Genomic DNA, 22,793 nt, shown 5'->3' with positions numbered 1-22,793 from the left:
TGCATGACCTGAGCCCTTAACTAGAAATGATATGTAGATTCTCTTTAGACTCAAAGCTCATTTTGGTAACATCTGCCAGATCTTGTACTCCATTAGTATATCCTTGGGAAACCTGGGGTCACCCCCATATCCCAGTGATGCTACTACCTGATGAAGGCACTTTGGTGGTAGCCAAAAGACCTGGAAGGAGTTGAAATCTTTGTCAGTAAAGGGAATTACATATAGAATAAAATATAGAACTAAATGTTGTTGGCTGACACCTGACAATTTTCAGCCTGAAAGAATTATGATCAGATATGCTGAGACAAGTAAAAAGGACTGACCTGGTAGTCAGGAGGTAGAATAAACAAGAACTAGGTGACATAGTCCCTGACATGAAGTCTTTGGATAGAATGTCTGGAGCACAAAGGTTATCTGATTTACTTATGTCTTTATAGTGTTTAGGTGTTCCTTTAAGGAGAGCCATGAGAATGACCCTTGTCTCCCCCCTCACCCTCCCAGCCCTAAATCTTTTCGTTTCTTGTGCAACATACTCTCAGAAAGTAGTTGATTCATTTCTAGAATGCCCTTGGACTTTTAACCAACTCTTAATGGATGTTTTCTAGGATATGAGGTTTTTATTTTTCAGGAAATTGAAATGATACTTGGTTTCTTATCACTCACTTGATAAGAGGGCCTCACAGCTATATATCCGGGACTTAGAAAAGAAGTGTCCTTGGAACTAGAAGAAAGTAACCATTTATATTTACATGTTTATAAAAAAAAAACTTTTAGCAAGGCCTTTTGTTTGAATTTTCTTAGTCATTTATGGATATTCTCATCTGGAATTGAGGTTTGTCTTGCAACAAATAAAAACAATTGATGCCAAGACAACATCTGATATTGTAAAATTCTGTCTTTGTGGTTCCTGTGTCTCTGACAGGTGGAAAAGAATGTAACCTCTAGGTTTGTGGTTGGTCTTTGAGTTATGCCCATTTCTGTTTCTTTTTAGTGACCTTTTCATTGACATAGTTTTAGTCCTGGTTCTTTGGGATCTGCTGATTTCCCTGACATCTGTTCATAAACATCTTCTGGGTTTCACTGAGTTCTTCTTTTTGTCATTTCTTATTGCCCAACAAGGCAATTGGAGTGTGGTGGATAGAGAGCCAACCTCACAGCCTGGAAGACCTGGATTCAGGTCCTGCCTCTGACATACACAGTATTCTAGGCAACTCTTTAAGACTTTGTGTTACAGAGAAGGTACTGACCTGAGTTAGCAAAGGGAGATTCCTCATCCAGGAATTCCTTAGACCAATGGTATAACAAACTGATGAAATCTCTATCCCTGTATTCTTATACAATAGCTGGTTCCCCTCTATTTCCAAGGCTGCCTTTGGACTGTTGTGAAGCTGAGATGACAAAGTAAGAGTCTTCTGAAGTTAGTATCAACACATCGGCAACATCAGCCATTCAGGGTGGAATCATCCAACTTATGAATACTTCATGTGCTGTCTCCATTCTTTTCTTCATCTATTAAAAATAATTTATTGTGACCTCCACCAGAGGGCCTGGGTACATTTATTTCAGAGAGGAGAAGCCTTAGGGGTTACATGATAGCTGCTTTCAGAGATCTGAAGCGCTGTTCTATGGATGAAGGGTTAAGTTTGTTCTGTTTGGCTCCAGAGGGTAGAAGCAGGAACCATGGGTGAAAACCATAGGAAGGCAAATTGAGGCTTATCAGGAAAAGCTTCCTAATAGTGAGGGCTATCCACAAGGGGCTTTCTCAAAGGGTGGTGAGTGTTTCCTTCTTGGAGATCTTCATTTAGAGTCTGGGTGAACATTTGTTGACTATGTTAATAATGAGAATTCCTTTCTTGAATTCTTGATTGTTACCACGATCTTTTCTGGCTCTCAGATTCTGTGTACTCATCAGTCACTTAACCCAAAAATTTCTGGGGATGTCATCAATATGTTATGGGTCCTATTGGGTGGAGGTAGAGCCTATGGGGAGAAGTGAGGTCCATAGAGATGAGGAGGGGAACAGGAGAGACCTGAAAGTGATGCATGCTGACAGATGCACTGAAAGTCACTTGCAAGGAAGAGATCCTTGACTTTGTGGGAGTTCACCAAGGGAAAGAAAATAGATAGATGAGAAGATTTAGAACAGAAGTTTGAGGAACATGAATATTTAAAGTTTGGGAAGAAAATGAGTCAGTCAGCAATCTAACATTTATTAAACACCTATTATGTGCTAGAAACTGTGCTAAGTGCTGAAAGATAAAAACAACCCTTGATCTCAAGGAGCTCACAGTCTCATGGGGTGGAGTGGGATGAAACATGAAAACAATTATGTACAAACAAGTTACATACAGGATAAATTGGAAATAATCCTCAGAGGGAAGGCGCCAGCATTAAGGGGGATCAGGAAAGGCTTCTTTGTAGAAGATAGGATTTTAACTGAGACTTTTCTCTCTCTTTTTTAAAAAAAAATTTATTTTTAGTTTTCAACATTCACTTTTATAAGATTTTGAGCTCTAAATTTTCTCCCTCTCCAAGAAATCTGATATAAGCTATACATGTACAATCATAGTAAATATATTTCCATATTAGTCATGTTGTGAAAGAAGAATCAGAACAAAAGGGGAAAACCATGAGAAAGAAAAAAAAGGAGAATAGTATGCTTTGACCTGCACTCAGATCATATAGTTCAGCCTCCAGACTCCATAGTTCTTTCTCTGGGCATGGATAGCATTTTTCATCATGAGTTTTTTGGAATTGTCTCAGATCATTGCATTGCTGAGAATAGACTGCTAAATCTCTCAAAGTTGATCATCACACAGTATTCCTGTTACCATGTACAGTGTTCTCCTGGTTGTATTCACTTCACTCGGCATCAGTTCATGTAAGTCTTTGCAGTTTTTTCTGAAGTCTGCATGCTCATCATTTCCTGTGGAACAATAGTATTCCGTTACATTCATATACCACAACTTGTTTAGCCATTCCCCGATTGATAGGCATCCCCTTAATTTCCAATTCTTTGCCACCACAAAAATTGCTGCTATAAATATTTTTGAGTATGTGGATCCTTTTCCCTTCTTTATGATCTCTTTGGGATACAGGCCTAGTAGTGGTATTTCTGGATCAAAGGGTATACACAGACTATAGCCTTTTGGGTATAGTTCCAAATTGCTCTCCAGAAACTTGAAGGAAATCAGGAAAGCCAGGAGACAGAGATGAGGGAGAAAAAGAGACAGAAGGGACAGTCAGGGAAATAGGAGACAAAGCAGAAAAATGAAAGATTCATGATGGAAGAGGCAGTGCTGCAATGGGGCACTCATACAGATCAAATTAAGAAGGTAATTTTTGCATTTACTGACCCTTGTACTGTTACCATATGTACTTCTGCTGCTTCATTTTCTGTCCTTTGTCCCCTCCTCTGCTTCCACCCCAACATTTGTGGAGGACCAGAAATGGCTCCTGTTCTGGATGATCCTTCTCTTATGATCTGGTTGTTTTATAGCATCATTCTTCCATCCAGGTCTCCATGAGCCAAAGTGACCATATGCTGATCCCAGTCTGCTTCATTTGGGGCTACCTTATAGACCTAGGAGCAGGGGAGGTAACATTTGTGTCTCTTATAGATGGCATGGCCCTAGAAATAAAGTTTCTCTCCTGGAAATTGGACTGTTGGTCCAATTGGTCAGCCTCTGTCTAGATACTCTACAAGCTGGTTGTTTGATCTTTCAAACTTGGCTGCTCATATTGAGAATGGTTAGTAGATTGGAAGATCCCTGTATTCAAAGAACCTAAAGCATGGAGATATTGGCTCAACAAGCCTTCTAAAATTAGCGTGCACTGATGGATTTTGCTAATGTAATTATACTGGCAAAAGATAGTCTCATTCTTTTAGAAGTTTTTTTATGAATGCAAATTTTTGTGGGATTTTTTTTTGTCAAGTAAATTGCTAAATATTTTGAAAATTAAATCAAGAAGGTGATTTTAGGATGAAATAATGAGAAGGAGTTTTTTTAATGGGAATGATCTGATTAGTATGGAATAATCTTTTGAAAGAATTCTCTGGGTGCTTGGTGCTTAAGCTAAAAGATCAAATACTGCAGGCTGTTCTCAATGTTTCTTCTACCAGCGTCATCTTAGCTGACGCAGCAGTTTCTTTCTTGTCCCCTTCCTAATCTCTTCCCCTATTCTAAGGTCATGCTATGTACTTGGTGAAACTCAGAAGAACTACCATCTTAGCCTCATTGATCCACCCCTTCTTCCTCTAACCCCTTTGGTGGGAGAGATTACCTTTGGGTCCTTCTTAGAGTAGACACCAGTCTTCTTCCATTCTTTTTTACACCTCTTCAGGCTGAAGGCTACTGGGCTACCTTCCCTCCTGTCCAAAGTGGCTATGCCTTTTGGTTTAAGAGTCTTTCTGTCTCCATCTCTTATACTGGAGTGGAGTGTGGCTACAAATTTGAGAAATTAACCAATGTTGGGGGTTTCCCTTTCATCCCTCCTCCTCTCGGTTAGACTTTGTGGGCAAGATTCAACTTGATTAAATTAAATTTTACAAGTGTTTACTGTGTACCTACTAAGTGCAAAACATTTTGCTGGATGTTGGGGATATACAGACAGAAGTAAAATGAGCTCTGCCCTCAAGGAGATTACATTTTACTGGGGAAAAAGTAACATGTACATAGATTACTAAAGACCAAATCTAAACAGAATAATTCTGGGAGGGACTGACAAAAAACTTGAACTGAACTTCGAAGAAAACTAGTAATTGAAAGAGTCTGGAGTGAGTACAGAGAGTGTTCCATGAGTGGGGAACAGCCTGAGCGAAAGCACAGAGGTGATGGATGAAATAGTATGTATGGGTAATGGCAAGCAGGCCAATTTGCCTGGAATGTAATGCCAGGCAGTATTAGGTAATCACTGTGGATAGATAGGCTAGAGAGAGATTGCAAAGGACTTTCATTGCCAAACAAAGGAGGTAGTTTAGATTTTTCCTAGAGGCAATAGGGAACAAAGGAAGCTTCTTGAGTGAGGAGGTGGCATGGTCAGACTTCTAATTTAAAAATATCAGTTTGGCATCTGTTTGGGACCTGATGCCAGATGGGCACCCAGAGCTCCACAGTCCTTGCTATATCCTCGAGTCCTGGACTTTTGCCTTGAGTGTGGTGAGAATCTAGCCGTGCTGAATCTCCCTATCCCAGGCTTCCAAGAGGAGCTATGGTTTTCTTAGGACACAAAGAATTTTTGGAAGATTTTTTTCACTCTCCTGGCTATGGTGGGTCCTCTTAAAGAAACATATGGAAATGTAGGTATGCTTTTCTTATTAATTCTTTTTTCTTTCCTTCTTTTAGCAGGTTAATTATTTCCCTCTTTTTCCCCTCCCAGTCAAATCAATTTCCCTCCCTTCCCCCACTTGAGCTAATCTTGTTCATTAGGTTTTTAAAATTCACTTTTATACCCCTTTCCAGGCAATCCTTCTCTCAGTCTCTTCATTATCCAGACTCTCTGTTTCCTCTAGACCCTCATTCGCCAGTTCATGACTCCTGTAATTATCTAAGCTTTCACTATACCTCGGTATTTCTCACAGAATCCAAACTTGAGGTAAGCGTTCTGGGATCTCCCCTATGGGCTACTTCTGACTTGTAGAGCTTGTCCCATGGATTCCCCTTTTCCATTGTACCTTACTCCCAGAACAATGTCACTTTCTTTAAGTGACAGAGGGGACATTGTCACATGGTTGCCCCCCTTCCCCATTACATCCCTGATCATACAACTCACTATTGATCTGTACCCTCTCCCTGGTTTCCTTCTTAATTTACCTCAAAATTTCCTCCCTGGGTCCCAGTTGTCTTTGGGAGTTGTAACTCCCCCCTGCCCTAAGGTTTGGTGAGTGGTCTTTTCAAGTACCACATTCCCCAGCCCAGAGGTGGGGACCTGCAGCCTTGAGGTCTCATGTGGCCCTCTAGGTCTTCAAGTGCAGCCCTTTGACTGAATCCAAACTTCACAGAATAAATCTTCTTAATAAAAGGATTTGTTCTGTAAAACTTGGTCTCAGCCCCAAGGACCTAGAAGGCCACATGCGGCCCCAAGGCCCCAGGTTCCCCAGCCCTGCCCCAGGCCATGCCCAGCACAAGTTTCCCATTTTCCTTCACAAACCATCTTTCTTCACACTTAGGAGCATTCATCTTGTGGCAACCCTTCCCACCACCAAAGAAAGGCCTCCTTCTTTCACATCTTTCCTTTTCAATCCTTCCTTTTCTTCCTGAGAGACCACAGGGGTCATCTTCCCCTCATTGCTAGCCCTTGATTTGATCCAGGCTCCTCACACTCCCCTCTATCTCCCTGTTCCCTTCCACCCTTTCAAACAGCCTTGCATTTTGTAATGTAGTCTCATAAAACACATTATTCACCTGTAGGCACAATGCCAGAAAGTTTGGTCTATCTTGCTCTAGGCTTACTTCTCCACTGTTGTCTCCACATGACTTCTGGATTTACTCCTATCATCTTGTGTACATTTAGAAACAAATCTCTTCCTGTTTTCTATATTCTTACTCTGTTGCTGTTTCTGTCTTTGGCTGCCACATTCATTCATCCTTCCTGCATTTTGGGGGGTACTGTTTTCAGAAAGCAAATAATCTCTTCTGATCTGGTTGTGTAAGAAATTTTCAAATTATTATTGAATATCAAGGCATTTTCAGATGTAATTAAGCTCAGATTTGCAGAGTAGATCATTGTGGGCTTCATCCTGAGTTCAAGTGCTTTTTGGAACATATTGCTCCATTCCCTCCTGAGTATTCTTGTGGATGGGGAATAGTCTTGTGTTATTTAAATTTCCTTTCCTTCATATTTGAAATTCTCCCTCCAGATACCTTAGAGAATTTATAGAAGGTAATCTTTGATTTCTTTCAAATTGTACTTAATTTTCTTATTCAGAAATTCTGGGCAATTTTCTTGTATTATTTCTTGCATTATGGTTTTCAGGTATTTGTTTGTTTGTTTTATTGGAAACTGATATTCTTTAATTTGTATCCTGTCTTTGAGTTCAGTATGTTTTGATTGGATAGAGAGTAAATTTCTTTTAATGTTATTGTTTTTAGCTTCTCTACTTCTGGATTATCTCTCATTTCTGTGTATTTGAAATACAATTATTGTTCTCTCTTTTGTTTCTTTGGTGAGATTTGTCATTGATGATTCAGGCTTTTCTATTCTACCAATTGTTTTTTATGTAGAGGCAGCAAATTCTGTTCTCATAATTCTCATTTCTTTTTTTAAGTCACTCAGAAAGAGCATGCTGTGGTTCCATGTTCTCAGATTTCACAGGATCCTCTGTCTCATCAAGTGTTGGTTCATTTTCCTTTGTTTTACAGTATTTATTCATAGGTGCCTCAACTCATTTACTAGATCTGGAGGCTATATTTCCTTCAGTTGTTAATGTTTTCCCTCTTGATTTGTCTGTTTGTTTGTCAGGTCTTTGATTTTTCTTCTTCCTGGGATCTTTGGTAATTTTAATCCCCTCACTCATTATTTTTCCCTATTGCTTACTCTCTCTTCCCTCTGTTCCTTTTTTCACTGGAGGGTGGATCAGTCAATCACTCAATCAGCATTTAGTAAGTGCTGCTATGTGCCAGATACTGCCCTAAATACTGGGGATGCAAAAATTGGCAAAAGACAGTCCCTGCCCTCAAGGAGCTCACAGTCAAATGGGAGAGAAAACAAGCAAACAAGGATGTACAAATGAGCTTTATGCAAGATAAATAGAAAATAATTTAGAGAGGAAAGGCAGTAGAATTGTGAAGTTGGGAAAGGCTTCCTGTAGAAGATGGGATTTTGGTTGGGACTTAAAAGAAGTCAGGGCAGGCAGGAGGTAAAGATGAAGAAGGAGAGCATCCAGGCATGGGAGATAGCCATAGTGAATGTCAGAGCCAGGAGAAAGACTAACTTGTTTGTGGAACAGTGACAAGGCCATTGTCACTGAATCAGAGTATTAGGAAGATATAAGAAGACTGGAAAAACAGGAGAGGGATAAGTTATGAATGGCTTTGAATGTCAAACAGAATTTTTATATTTGACCCTGAAGGCTATAGGGAGCCATGAGTTTATTGAGTGTATATGTACAGGTGGGGTGAGATGGTTGGACCAGAGCTTTAGGAGGATCACTTTGGTGGCTGAATGGAGGATGGAGTGGGGAGACTTGAGGCAGGCAGAGCTACCAGTAACTGTTGCAATAGTCCAGGCATGAGGTGATCAGGATCTGTACCCAGGTGGTGGTAGTGTCAGAGGAGAGAAGGAGGTGTATGTATTCCAGAGATGTAGCAAAGGTGAAATCAGCAGGCCTTAGCAACATCTTGGTTATGGGGTGGAGCAGTGAGAGATAATGAAGAGTCAAAGATGATACCTAGATTTTGAGCTTGAGGTCCTGGGACAATGGTGTTGACCTCTACAGTAATAAGTAAGGTAGGAATGAGGTAGGATTTCGGAGGAAAGATAATGAGTTTGGGTATGGACATGTTTACTTTAAGATGTCTACTGGACATCCATTTCCAGATGTGAGCAGTTGGAGATGTGAGATTGGAAGTCAGAAGAGAAGTTTGGGGGAGAATAGGTAGATTTGAGAGTTATCAGCATATAAATGATAATTAAATCCATGGGAGCTGATGGCCTCACCAAGTGAGGTAGTACGGGGAAGAGAACAGGGACTAGGACAGAACCCGGTGGGACACCTATAGGTCATGATCTGGAGGAGGATGCAGCAAAAGAGATTGAGAAAGAGAAGTCTTATAGGTACAAGGAAAACCCAAAAACCTAGTGAGAAAAGAGTATCAAGGAGGAGAGTGATCAGCATTGTCAAAGAGTATAGAAAGAGCAAGGAGAGTGAGGATTGAGAAAATACCATTGGATTTGTCAGTTAATAGATCATTGGTAACTTTGGAGAGAATAGTTTTGGTGGAAAAATGAAGGTGGAAGCTGGATTGTATGGGATTAAGAAGAGAATGAGAGGAAAGTGGAGGCCCATAGGGTAGATGGCATTTTTTTTTGTTGTAGACTTGGATTTTATTAGACAGGACTAACCATTTTAGTCTCTCAAAATATTTTTGTTCATAGGCTTTTTAATGTTTATTTATTAATTAGTTTTCAGCATTCATTTCCACAAAATTTTGAGTTCCAAATTTTCTCCCCATCTCTCCCTTCCTCCCATCCCATAATGCCTTACAATCCAATTACCCCTTCCCTCAATATGCCCTCCCTTCTATCACACCCCTCCCTTCCCTTATCCCCTTCTTCTTTCTTTTCTTGTAGGGCAAGATAGATTTCTATACCCCATTACCTGTATTTCTTATTTCCCAGTTACATGAAAAAAACAATTCTCAATATTCATTCCTAAAACTCTGAGTTCTAACTTTTCTCCTTTCCTCCCTCCCCACTCATCCCCACTGAGGAGGCAAGCAATTCAATATAGGCTATATATGTATAGCTTTGCAAAAGACTTTCACAGTAGTCATGTTGTGTAAGAATAACTATATTTCTCTCCATCCTATCCTGCCCCCCCATTTATTCTATTCTCTCTTTTGACCTTGTCCCTCCCCAAAAGTCTTTACTTCTAATTACTCACTCTTCTCATTTGCCCTCCCTTCTATCATGACCCTCACCCCACTTGTCCCCTTCTCCCCTACTTTCCTGTAGTGTAAGATAGATTTTCATACCAAATTGAGTGAGCATGTTATTCCCTCCTTAAGCCAAATGTGAAGAGAGTAAGATTCACTTTTTCCATCTCACCTCCTCCCTTTTCTCCTCCACTGAAAAAACTTTTCTTGCCTCTTTTATGAGTGATAATTTGCCCCATTCCATTTCTCCCTTTCTCCTCCCAATATATTCCTCTCTCACCCCTTAATTTTATTTTTTTAGATATCATCCTTTCCTCTTCAACTCACCCTGTGCTCCCTCCCTCTCTCTCTCTTTCTCTCTCTGTGTGTGTGTGTGTGTGTGTGTGTGTGTGTGTGTGTGTGTATGTCATCCCTCCAACTACCCAAATACTGAGAAAAATCTCCACAATTGGCCTTCTACTTCCAAGCCCTTGGTTAGCAGGATTATGGGGGAAGTTTTATTAAAGTAAGAGAAACAAAATAGTACTCCTAGAATGAGGGGCCATTAAGTCTCAAAGATGGATTTGAGTCCTTAGAGTAAAGTAGAGTGATTATTAAGCAACACAAGGAGGAGGAGGAGCATGATAAGAGGGACCAAAGAAATCACCTCTTTAGTCCTTCTATCTTCTGCCCTAGTCAGACCCCAATTGGTAGATTGGGTCCAGTTCTGGGCACCACAGATTGTGGGGGGATGGGGGTAGGCTTTGGTGGCAAGAGAGTGTCTACAAGAGAACAATTAGGATAGTGAGAAAAATTGAAGCACATCACTAGCTTGTGAGGATTGAAGCAACTGGGGATATTTAACCTGGAGATAACTTTAGGTGGAGCTTAACAACTGTGTATGAGTACTTTAAGTGTTGGCAAGAGGTGATTCAATTTGTTCTGCTTGACCCCAGAGGGCAGAACTAGTCGTAATGGGGGTGATTTGGCAAGAAGTAAATTCGATTTCCTTGATGTCAGGAAAGTCCTACTAAGTGAGAGCTGCCTTCAAGTGGAATGGGCAACCTGGGGTGGGGGTGGGGCTCTCTGTCTTTAGGCAAGGGGGCTTGGTGATCACTTGTTGGGAATGTTATCATGGACATTCTTGTGCAGGTGTGGGTTGGACCAACTGGCCTTGGAGGGCCCTTCTAACATGGAAATTAGGTGCTCTTTGTCATTACCTCTGATTTGGGACTCAATTCTTCTCCCTCCTTCTCCCTGTGGAATTCTAACAGTCAACTTTGTCCAAAGATAGATTCTCACTGTTTGCTTTTCTTAAATGCCCTGGCTGCCACAGCCTCTTGGCCTAAATAGCACTCAATGAACTGGCTTCATTCCCTCCTCCCTCTCTGTAGCCTGGGCTTGATAGAGCCCAGGGACTCCCATCTGAACTCTTCCTGCAGCTTCTTTCTCCCTACTCTCTGGCTATTGGGGGATCACGGATCAGAGTCCAAACTTGACTCCTAAAAGAAGATATGAGAACAGTGATCATAATGGTGGCTCAAATGTTTATAATGTTTGCGTCTTACCATGGGCAGTACAGGTATTTTACAGATAAGCAGACTGAGATACAGAGAGGCTAAATTACTTATCCATAGCCATACAGAAAGAATTCAAACCTGAGTCTCTCAATTCCAGGCCCACTTAGTTTTTCTGTTGTAGCAACTTGCCTTCCCTACATACAGAAAGAGAAACTCAAAGATTGAGAAAACAAAGGAATACACAAAAAAATGAGGAAGGGATTGGGGGGAAGGGAGCTCAGTTACTTTCATAATGCAACTAGGGTCCCTTTTATGACCCATTTTTGACTTTTATAATTTCAATTTTAATTACTAAGCATTTATTTTCTCTTTCTCCCCCTTTGGAAAAAGAATGAAAGACAAGCCAACCCTTGCAACAAATACACATAGTCAAGTAAAATACATTCTCTCATTGACCATGTCTGAAAATATAAGTCTCATTCTGCATGGCTGAGCAAGTCAAAAGGATTACCAGAGGGTGGTGGGTGACAGCAGGAAATTTAAGGAGAGGATCATGTGAGTTTCAGAGGAGTAGAGGTGATTGACTAATGACAGCAGAAAAGAGGGCTGGAAGGGTCCAGTGGGCCAAGGGATTTGCAGATGTCTCCTTAATAGCCAGGTAGAATGAGAGGAGCAGCCCATTAGGGAGGGCAAAAGCAGAAGGCCAACCCCGAGCTTGTGTGAGGTAGAAGGAACACTCAAAAAAAAGAGTGAGCGTGTCAGGGTATAATTATTTCTGATAGAATGGTGTCCAAGTAGGTAGCTGGTTGGGGAGGAGCTGAGTTGGGGAAGGATGAGAAGATGATGGGGAAAGGGTCTTTTTTTGATTGAAATATCTCAGGAAATATCTATCTTAATACACATTGCTAGGTTTTATATCCTAGAGATCCTTTGTGATCTTTAAATGAGTGACACACAGTATGTTTCTCTCCTATTATTAATTGTAGATCTATTGTCTTTCAGCTACATTATGTGTTAAATTGGAACTTGTGGGCTAGTCTGGGAACTGCCCTTGTCTCCATGGAAAAATGTGTTCTGAGTACTAAACGTATGACTCACTGTTTAAGGAAAATATAGCACGAGGTGCAATTCTCACTTGCAAGGGGTTCTAGTTGGTGATTTCTGTGTTTTGTGAGTCTTTCCCTACAGGCTTCATGACTCTGAAATTTAATGGGACTCTTGACTTTGCCAGTGACTGTCTAGATGACTCAATGGCTGAGGGAGGGGAAGGGAATCTCCTGATTGTGTGTTTTCTTTTTGTTTCTGTTTTTTTGTCCCCAGGCCTCTTTTCCAGGCAACTTGCATTTAGTTATGGTCTTGAGGCCCACAAGTTTTATCCAACGCACTTTCACAGACATTGGCTTTCGGTTCAGTCAAGATGATTTCATTCTCAAATTGCCGGTAAGAGTATTGGTTTTTTTTTTTTCTTTTTAAGAGTATTTTTTGATAAGTGTGTAAACACTCTAATCCTCCTAAAGACTTTACACTCTCCATTTAGGGGTTCTGCTTGTCTGGCAGCAAATAGACCATTATAACGAGTCGAAGCTAAAATTTAAACTGTCGGGAAATCAAATTTTAAAATATTTTGCTTTTTTAAAAAATTATTTTATCAATGCCTTAGCTTTTCTTCTTACAGTAATTTCTGGGTATTATCCTCCTCCCTTGGTATTAAACCTTCCCTTATATCAAAGAAAATAGTTGACCTCTTCTTCCTCAAGATCAAAGAGAAATAATTGCATTGCTTAATACTTTACAAAAGATGTGAAAACATTCATTTTTTAAACTTGTCATTTCTTCAATGGCTTAACAACCATTTATTAAGCACTGGGCATAGTTCTAGATACCGAGGATTCACAGATAAAAACAAAACAATTCCCTGCCCGTAAAGGGCTTACTATCTCCTAGGGAGATGCAACATGGGTAAATGCAAAGAATATAAAAAATGATACAGAGTAATTTCAAGAGAAAGAGATCCCTAGCAACTGGGAACATCAGAGGCCTCGTGTAGGAGGGGGTACTTGAGATGAACCATGAAAGGAGCTAAGGATTCTTTGTATGAGGATTCTTTTCTTTCTTTTAAAGAAAAATATGTTCTGGGTTGTAAAGTAACTGGAGCTTGAATCCTAGGAAATTTCAGAACATCCTGATCTTTTTTTCGTTCCAACTTTTAGTATAACAACCAGCATTTTGTAGTACTTGGCACATATTTTATCATTTGTACCTCACAATATCCCTGTGAAGTAGATAGTATAGGTGTCACCATCCTCATTTTACAGATGAGGAGACTGGGGTTCAGAATGGCTTGCCTTTAAAAAAAATATGCCTTGCAACTGGAAATTAAGCTATACAGGCAGTGGAGTATAGAAATCTATTTTGCCCAATAGAGGGAAAGGGGGATGGAAGAAGGATGGGTAATAGAAGCGAGGACAGACTGGAGGAAGAAGTGGATGGGGGCCATACTGTCCTGGAGTGGGGGATGGGGAGAGATGGGGAGGAAATTTTGAATTCAACTTTTTGTGGAAATGAATGTTAAAAACTGAAAAATAAATAAATTGTATATTAAAAAAAATAAAAATAAAAAAATAAATGTAATATATTTAGGGGCAGCTAGGTGGCTCACCAGATAGAGCATTAGCCCTGGAATCAGGAGGACTTGAGGTCAAATCTTGTCTCAGTCACCTACTATGTGTGACCCTGGGCAAGTCACTTTAACCCATTTGTCCCCCCTCCCCAAAGGCACTTAAAAGTGTTGGAGGCAGGATAAACAGAGAGGGTGCATTGTAGTCAGTACAAGTATTTGTCTGTATGCGTGTTCTGCAGCAGAATGTAAACTTCCTGAGGTTAGGGCTGTTTTTCAGTTCTGTCTCTGTGTCCAGTATTGGATTGGAGTCAGGAAGGTCTGAGTTCAAATTTCTCCTCTCACAGTTCCTACCTTTGTGTAACCATATGCAAGTCACTAGCTGTTTCTGAGTCTCAGGCAAATTCTAACACATTATCTACTAAGTTTTAGATTCTGGCTTCTAAAATTGTCATGTCCTGGACTTTTTTTGGCAGTCTAGTGAAAGTTACCCCTTCTGGGAATTATGTTTTTAGATGTATAAAATGGAATACATAGGATTGCAAAGGAAATAGATTATATTTAATTACAGTTGTCAAGATATTTTTAAAAACCCCTAATTTCATGGACCCCAGGTTAAGAACCCCTGATATAGAGGGTCTTGATGTATTGGGGTATGTGTGTATAGTTCCCACAGAAATCCCAGATCCTTGTGTATTTTTAGGGTTAAGGACATAATAGTGATACCATAATAGTGATCATACAAGCAGGAAAACAACTGAAGGTGGAGGGGTTAACCATTCCTTTTTTTCAGCAGCACCAGGATGAACCCAGAACCCCTTCCCCCGCTTTTGTCTAATTAGGGCTCTCATATAGAGGTATCCCTTGGGTTATATCACCCCTTTCTGAAACCTCACCTTTGACAATTTTATGCTTTTGGATGAAGGAGATTTGTGTTTGATGGGTTTCTGTGGTAATTAATCTTGTTTCACAGAGGAATGTTTTTTATAAAATAAAAACTTATATTGCCTTAAGAAGGCAATGAATTAAGGCAGGGTGTGCGTATGTGTGTGTGTGTGTGTGTGTGTGTGTGTGAGAGAGAGAGAGAGAGAGAGTTCTAAGCAGAACTTAGAAAAATTTATTTTTTGCTGAAAACAAAATACCATATGAAATGTTGTTTTCCATATTCCTTTGAGGACTCCAGTCAAAGAAGGGTTAACAGCATGGTGTTCCTTGTCCTTACAGGTTGTAATGCTGAGTTCTGTCAGTGACTTACTGAGTTACATCGATGAGAAGCAGTTAACCCCTGAATTTGGAGGCACCTTGGAATACTGTCACAGTGAATGGGTTATCTTCAGAACAGTAAGTCCACTTAGAGCAGGGGTTTGGAACTGTTTTGTGTCCTGGACTCCTTTAGAAGTCTGGGGAAACCTATGGACTACTCTTTCCTCCTCAGAATGTTTTTACATGCATAAAGTGGGATTGCAAGGGGTTACAAAGGAATCCAATGATATTGAAACACAGCTATTAAAATGTAAAAAAAAAAAAATCATGATTCTGTGAAATCTATTCATTCATCCCATCAACCCCCTCCCCCATCATTTAGGCATCAGCCCTAAACTAAAAATGATCATGAAGCTTCTGAAACTGCTTTTGTAATTGATTCTTTTCACATGAATGTGTAGGGGTGAGAGGGCTAGAATGGGTTAATTTCATGTGCAAAGCCATAACTAGAGCTGGCAAAATGGGGCTTTGTCCCAGGGTGCTTACAACCTGGGGTGGCTGGTATTGTCTTTTGACCTTCATACAAATGTCTGATACCCAGATGTCCAGAGTTTTCCCCTTGTGACTTTGTTTTATTAGTGTCTAGAATTCATGTTTTATCCAGGAAAGATGAGAAATGAAGGTCTGTTGCCCTTCATGTTGCATAGAGGATTAGATAGAAGGCTGGGCTTGAGTTAGGAAGACCTGGGTTTGAATCTTGCCTGTAGCTGTGCAACCCTGGACAAGTGAGTTAACTTCCCTGATGCCCAGTTTCCTCATCTTTGAAACGAGGAGAATGGTAGCATCTACCCTAAAAAGTTATATTGGGACAGTCCAATGAACTAATGCATGGGAAATGTTTTGCATACCTTTAAGCCCTATATGGATGTTAGTGATTAATATTATTTTCCTTCAAGCATTATATTACGTCAAAAGAAAATCTGTTCCTTCAGGATTTAAAAGATTAAAGAAAGAGGATATGGCCATACTTTGTCTTTGATATGATGTCCCTAAATATGTACCTTGTTCCATAGAATGATCATTTCCTCAAATGTCCAAGTGATGAAACTACCAAAATTTGGAAGATTTAAGGAAAAGTATTTGGAAGAGGGAGACTCAGGAAGTGGTCATGAATGTTAGCATCTGCTTAGCCTCTTTATTGTTTACTGAGTTGAAGAGTTAGTCACATGAGAAAAGAGGGCTTCCCTTGGGTGTCCACATGTTACTGTCATGTGTAGAAGAAGAGTGTTGGCAAGGCTGTTCTCATGATCAAAATGGACCTGACCTAACCATGGACCCTCCACAGGCCATTGAAAATTTTGCCCTGACTGTGAAGGAAATCGCACAGATGCTGCAGTCCTTTGGGACTGAGTTGGCCGAAACCGAACTGCCGGATGACGCTTTCTCCATTGAGCAACTATTGACAATCCGTACTGAAAAATACTTTCAGTTGAAGGTAAGGCTAGTAGAAAAGACCATTCCATTGGTGCCATGGGTTTTCCTTTCTTTGTAAAGACAGCTGGTGCACCTTCTGTTACAGATTGCCTGTCCCCTCTCCCCTTCCTTTTGTCTCTCTGTTCTATTTTTTGTGACATACTGAATGACAAGTCAGTTACATTAACCCTACTATGTACTGCTAGGTACTGTTGGCATACAAAAACAAAGTAGTCCTTGCCCTCAAAGAGCTTACATTACACTGGACAGACCCAATATGTATACTAATTAAGTCAGAAAAAGTATATGCAAAATAATACAAAATAATTTGAAGATAGAAATGGAATCAGAAAGACCTGGAATTGGATTTTACCTTAGAAAAGAATGATATATTGGGAAATTTCTAAGCCTGAGTAGGCCACTAACTGCTTGTGTGATATCAGGTAAATATTTCACCCCTTCATGCTTGCTAACATGTAAAAAGAAGCGGTTGACTTAGATATCCTCTATGGTCTCCTCTGGGCAGCTAGGTGGTGCTGCAATGCCCAGAGAGTCAGGCCTGAGTCAGGAAAACCTGAGCTGAAATCCAGATGCAGTCACTTACTGGCTGTATGACCCTGGGCAAGTCACGTCACCCTGTTTGCCTCAGTTTCCTCATCTGTAAAATGAACTGGAGAAGGAAATGACAAACCACTCCAGGATCTTTGTCAAGAAAACCCCAAATGAGGTCACAAAGAGTCAGATAAGACTGAAACACGACAGCAAAAGGTTTCCTCTAGCTCTGAGATTCCAAGATTCATAAAACTTAGCTGAAATCTTGAATGGCCATTTAACTAATCTGGTCTTCATATTATTCGTCTCTATTATAGACGGTCTTTTAGGTTTTAGGAAGGAAGGTGATGTTTTGAAAATTTGGACTATGAACATTGGCATTGTGGGTATTAATGATGTTCTGCGAGATTTAAAGAAAGTAATGCTGGGTTAACAGTTTCTCTTTCTTCTGTACTTATTTTATCCTGTTAGGTTGGTGGTACATATAGTAGATAGGGCTGGAATTAGGATCAGGAAGACCTGAGTTCAAATTCTGCCTCAGATAATTACTGGGTAGGTGACCCTGGTCACTACCCTTTGTTAGGCTCAATTTTCTCATCCATAAAATGACAATAATATTAATAGCAATATTAATAATAGCACCTTTCTCCCAGAGTTGTTTGAGATTCAAATGAGATAATATATGTAAAGTGCTTTGCAAACCTTATTTATTAAATAGGAGACCACTGAGGCAAAAGCACCAACTCCAATAGGTCCCTGCTTCTGTCTTGGGAGGCATGCTCTTGTTTGTTATTTAAAGTCCTTTACAGTCTGGCTTCCACCCAGTTTTCCAGTCTAGTTTTATATCACTTCTTTCCATCCAATCTACATTCTTGCTAACCTAGCTTCTTTGTTGTTCTCTATTTATGATCTTCTATCTCCCATCTCCCTGCCTTTGCATAGGCTGTATCTCATGCTTGGAATCCACTCCCTCCTCACTTTTCACATTTGGAGTCCCAAGATCCCCTCAAGGATCAGCTCAAATGCTTCCCCTAACACAAGGTTTTCGCTAATCTCTGCTGGTGTTGGTACTTCCCTCTCACAATTACCTTGTACATACTCCATAGTTCAATGTATATGTAATTCTAACCACTAACCGAATGTAAGGTCCCTGAGGGCAGTGATGGTTGTTATTTGTATCTTTGCATCCCCAGTTTCTAACACATGGCCTGGCACAGGTTGTTTAGTCATTTCAGTTGTGTCCTATTTGGGATTTTCTTGGCAAAGGCAAACAGGCTAAAGTGACTTGTCCAGGGTCACACAGCTAATATGTGTCTGAAGCCAGATTTGAACTCAGGAAGATGAGTCTTCCTCACTCCAGACCTGGCATTCTATCCGTTGTGCTACCTATATGCCTGGCACATAATATGTGCTTAATAAATGTTTGTTGAGTTATTAGACTAAACAGACACAGTGAAAGGCCTTCTCTTCTATACCATGTAGGGCAGACCACTTCTGTCCTCAACTGAGGAAGTTGATTGAGGGGACCAGTATGATGTTCAACCACAGTCCACTTTAAATGAGACACTGCTCCTCAGACCTTTCTTTTTTCTTTCTTTTCTTTTTTTGGAGGCAACTGGGGTTAAATGCCTTGCCCAGGGTCACACAGCTAATGTGTGGCTCCTGGGGAGATGACTTTTAATGCATCATTGTAAAAATCTTGTTATTCTCTGTTTAAGGATCTTCCCAAACATACTCTGCAGTAGCTGAGCTATAGATTGTACTGTAAGCTCTTTCAGAAAGCTGGGTGGATTGAAAACCGGGCTAGGGGAACTGTCAGGTAGGACAGGGAGGAGCAGAGTGGGAGTGGGGGATTTGTCAAGGGTAGTAGCGCTCCCTTTTGCAAAGTGAAGTCATTATTTTAATTTTAGCTATTAAGGATGATATAAATACTTTTGCGAGGTAGTTTGTCAATAATGAATGGGAAATCAGGAAAAAGTTCAAAACCTGGAACATTCTCACTATCAAGGTCATGTATCTTCAGAGACCTAGGACACCAATCATTGCTTCTTGGATGGAAGGACAAAAAAGGGACCTGTCGCTATAATGAGGGTACACTTATTAGAACTAGGGTAATGGACTGTGAGTGAGGCTAATTTAACCTTGAATCACTGGCTGCCTTTGACCAAGACTGGTTCAAGAGTGTGGAGTAGGCCACTGCCTACAGGTGGAAATTAACTAGCCTGTAGAGAGCCAAGCTATTACTGTAGGTTGGTTTTCCTTTCTATTTTGCTTCAAGAATATATCCTTGTAAGTAAATGGAGGCAAGATTTGAGTTGATAAACTTGAGATTTTTCAAACAAATTTCCTCTGCTTTGATTCTTTTCCAGGAGGAGATTGTAAGTGTTATGAAAGAAGGAAATATGTTGCTGAGGACCTTTGAAGTGCCTAACACCAAAGAATCAAATGAGGAAACTCCTCAAGAAAAATCTGGAGATTGGGAAACTGTTAATAGGTTAGTACCCTATTTTTAAAATTCAGTTCCATTTGATGAACATTTATTAAGCACTTACTGACTGTATGCCAGGCACTGTGCTACTGTGCAGAGGCATCTGGGATGCAGAGACAAAAACAAAATAGTCCCTACCCTCAGGGACCTTATTGTGCGGATGGCAGCTTTGTTATAACCTTGAGGGGAAAGCCAGATTCTTCTACCCTGCTCTCCTAAGTACAGGACTTTTCTTGGGTGTCACCCAATCTTCCACCTGTTACTGGTGGACATTAATGGTGCTTCTTATGGCAAACTGTCCCTGATGCAGCAGGATTTGTTGCCAGATTCACATTCCCATTTAGTGAGTTACTTTACTTTTCCCGTCTGTCAAATAAGGGGCTAGATTAGGTGATCTCTAAGGTCTCTTTTAGTGCTAACATTTGACAATCTTAGAAAATCCTAGAAAGACTTCTGGATTTTTTATCTCTGTGGGGCATCATAGGCTGGAGCTTTGTCCCTATTTCTCAGTTGCTGAGGCAAATTCTTTCTCTGGAAAATGAGTGTTTCATACACATACACACCCACCCCCACCCCCCCACCCCCCGCACAAACTAATAATCATCTTTGAACTTTGCATTGTCAAGATTACTTGCTCAACTGCACGAGATGGAAGTGGCCTTTGATGAATTTTGGGACAAGCACCAGCTCAAGATGGATCAGTATGTAGAGCTCTGGAAATTTGAACAAAATTTTCTAGAGGTATGTTAACCTCATTTCTCGAGGGAGATTTCGGGCATTTTTAATGAGATAATTTTGCAATCACAGCACCTTGTGTCACTGGTCTTTTTTCGAGATTTGTAAGCAAATACAGTGGTTCAATGCATTTTTAAAAGTTTCTCTCTCCTGGCGGTCAATAAAGAGATATGTGAAGTTCATTGAAAGAACAATTATGTGTTTTCAAAAAAAGGTTAAATAATTGGTATGGTATTTTTATAGCACCTTAAAGTTTGCAAAGGGCTATCTATAGATCATCTACTTTGCTCTGTGTGACCACTCTCTGAGGTACATGCTATTATCATACCCATTTTACAGATGGGAAAATTGAGGCTCAGAGAGGTAGAGAGCCTTGCCGTGGGTCACGTAGCTCTTAAACATCTGTGGTGGAATTTGAATCTAGATCTTCCTGGATCCAAACCTAATACTTGATCATCTTTTTCCTATGAATGGCCAGACTCAAGGAGTAAGCGACCTCAAATAAAATAAGATGAGGGTGGTTCATGACTAGATGGCAGTTTGTCTGAAAAATACTTGAAGGTGTTAGTGTATTGGAAGCTCCACATGAAGCAACAAGTGATGCAGCCACCAGAAAAGCTAATGTGATCTTGGGTTTCATCTGGAGGGAACCCAGCTTCTAGGAATGGGGAAGTGATAGACCTGCAGGCCTCTTCTATATTCCCCCCACATCTGGGAGATTGTGTTCAATTCTTGATATCACATTCTAGGAAGGACATCAATAATCCAGATAAAGACAACTCAGTTGGTGAAGAGCCTTTAGTCCACGCCATGTGAGGATCACTTGTAGGAACTAGGGATGGTTAACCTGGAGAAGAGAAGACTTAAAGAAGGCATATGATGTCTTCAGTGTTTCACAGGGTTGTAGAAGCATAGTTTTAGAGGAGAGACCCCAGATGGGGCCATCCACTCAAATTCCCTCATTTTATGGATGATGAGACTTTGACCTATGGTCACATGCTTAGCAGGTACCAGAGACTGGACCGAGACTCAGGGTCTCTGACTCCAAATCTAGTATTCCTTCCACCTCATGATGCTGAAAATGGAATTAGTGTTATCCTGCTTGACCTTAGGGAGCAGAAAAAGGAGAACTGGGGAAAGTGCCAAGTAGGCTATTCCAAAGAGCAGAGCTCTCTAGAAATGGGATCCACTGGCATTATGATGCTCTTTTTATGTTCCCAGTTTATCAGTGCTTATTCATGTCAGTGCTAACATCTGTCAGGGCAGGGAGTGTGTCCATTTAAACAGTTTTTATAGCATTCCTTCTCCCCTAAGCCCAGTCACATCTAACGGGATTCTGTCATGGAGCTGGGAAGAACCAGATTTGAATCCAGACCGCAATGTTTACAAAGTGGGTCACCCTGAGAAGGTGATTCCATCTCTCAGTCTCAGTTGCTTTATCCATGTAAATGGGTATAGTAGTGCCTCCCTCAGAGGCTAATTGGGAGGATCACAGGAGATACGAATATATAAAAAGGACTATAAAAATGACATCTATTATTTATTATTATGGTTATAGTTGCAAACCTTTCTTCCTTTTGGGCAGGTTTTTCCTTCTTGATATTTATAAAATCATATTTTTAGGAGATTTAATTAGAAAGGAAAGACCTTTTAATTTGCACATACCAGCTAACTCTTTCCTCCATATCTTTAGCTTAAGAATACTATTGAATTATTAATGGACCAGCATGCTGCCATATCCAGTACTGGAGACAGCGTGGTAGATGTAAAGCAAAAGCTCACAGAGTTGGGGACCTTGGATGACATGGCTAAGGTAAAGTTATGTCTTCAACCCCTCCCCTTCCCCTCCCACTAGTGAAATGGAATAGGTGTTTGAGGGGGGACCTAAGCAGCTGTTCTTTTTTCATAGTATACTTCAAAAGAATTAGCTAACCCCACTTTTTGTCCAGCTGTAGGAGGATAGTTGATTTTTATGACCTTGTTGGATATGGGGGAAATGGCCAGTTGGGAATGGAGCTATGGCAGGAGGCAGCCCTATAGGAGTGGAGCGGACACTTTCCTCTAATGGACAACAGCTGTGCCAAATTCATCTGTGAAAGTGATCCTAATAAAGAGAACAGCCCTCTAATGAGCTTGGGGGCTTGGGAAGGATGGGCAATGGGTTAATGTTATCCCAGGTGCTCCATTTCCTTGATGGTAGCATGATGTCAGGGGAAGGAATGCTGACCACAGTTGAGAACTGGAACTAGAAAATTATTGCTTCTTACTCTACCCCAGGAGCTGACTGGGAAGGCCAACCTCCTGATACTGCATGGGCACCAGCTTGTAGCCAATCACCATTATGCCCTTGACTTAATCTGCCAGAGGTGCAATGAGTTAAGACACCAAACAGATGGATTGTCTGAAGAGCTGAAAGCCAAAGAAAAGAAGCTTACCAAGACCTTGGAACTCCAGAATCGGCTGCACCAGGTACTGAGCATTCTAAAAAATAGGGTCATCCCTGAGAGTAAGCTCATTCACCCTTGTGAGCTCAACTCTCTCCTATGTGCCAGTGATTACTATGTGCCAAGCAGTGGGGCTAGAAATACTTAAAAGCAAAGATAGTCTCTGTCCTCTAGGCATTTACATCC

The 22,793-nt window shown here is 40.6% G+C and overlaps 1 protein-coding gene across 5 annotated transcripts in view; it reads left to right on the top strand.

Moving 5' to 3' along the window:
• The window catches only part of MCF2 (MCF.2 cell line derived transforming sequence), a 141,732-nt gene that overhangs the window by 67,952 nt on the left and 50,987 nt on the right, over positions 1 to 22,793 (top strand). For all 5 annotated transcript variants that reach the window (XM_072626542.1, XM_072626540.1, XM_072626543.1 and 2 more), the window contains 7 exons: positions 12,416 to 12,535; positions 14,937 to 15,053; positions 16,261 to 16,410; positions 19,310 to 19,434; positions 20,055 to 20,169; positions 21,857 to 21,976; positions 22,441 to 22,632. In XM_072626542.1, the coding sequence (XP_072482643.1) occupies positions 12,416 to 12,535; positions 14,937 to 15,053; positions 16,261 to 16,410; positions 19,310 to 19,434; positions 20,055 to 20,169; positions 21,857 to 21,976; positions 22,441 to 22,632 (939 nt within the window). The remainder of the gene's footprint in view (positions 1 to 12,415; positions 12,536 to 14,936; positions 15,054 to 16,260; positions 16,411 to 19,309; positions 19,435 to 20,054; positions 20,170 to 21,856; positions 21,977 to 22,440; positions 22,633 to 22,793) is intronic.

This window comes from Notamacropus eugenii, chromosome X (genome assembly GCF_028372415.1).
Source record: "Notamacropus eugenii isolate mMacEug1 chromosome X, mMacEug1.pri_v2, whole genome shotgun sequence".
Lineage (NCBI taxonomy): Eukaryota > Metazoa > Chordata > Mammalia > Diprotodontia > Macropodidae > Notamacropus > Notamacropus eugenii.
The sequence above is the reverse complement of the archived record's forward strand: the minus strand, read 5'-3'. Positions and strand labels throughout refer to the sequence as shown.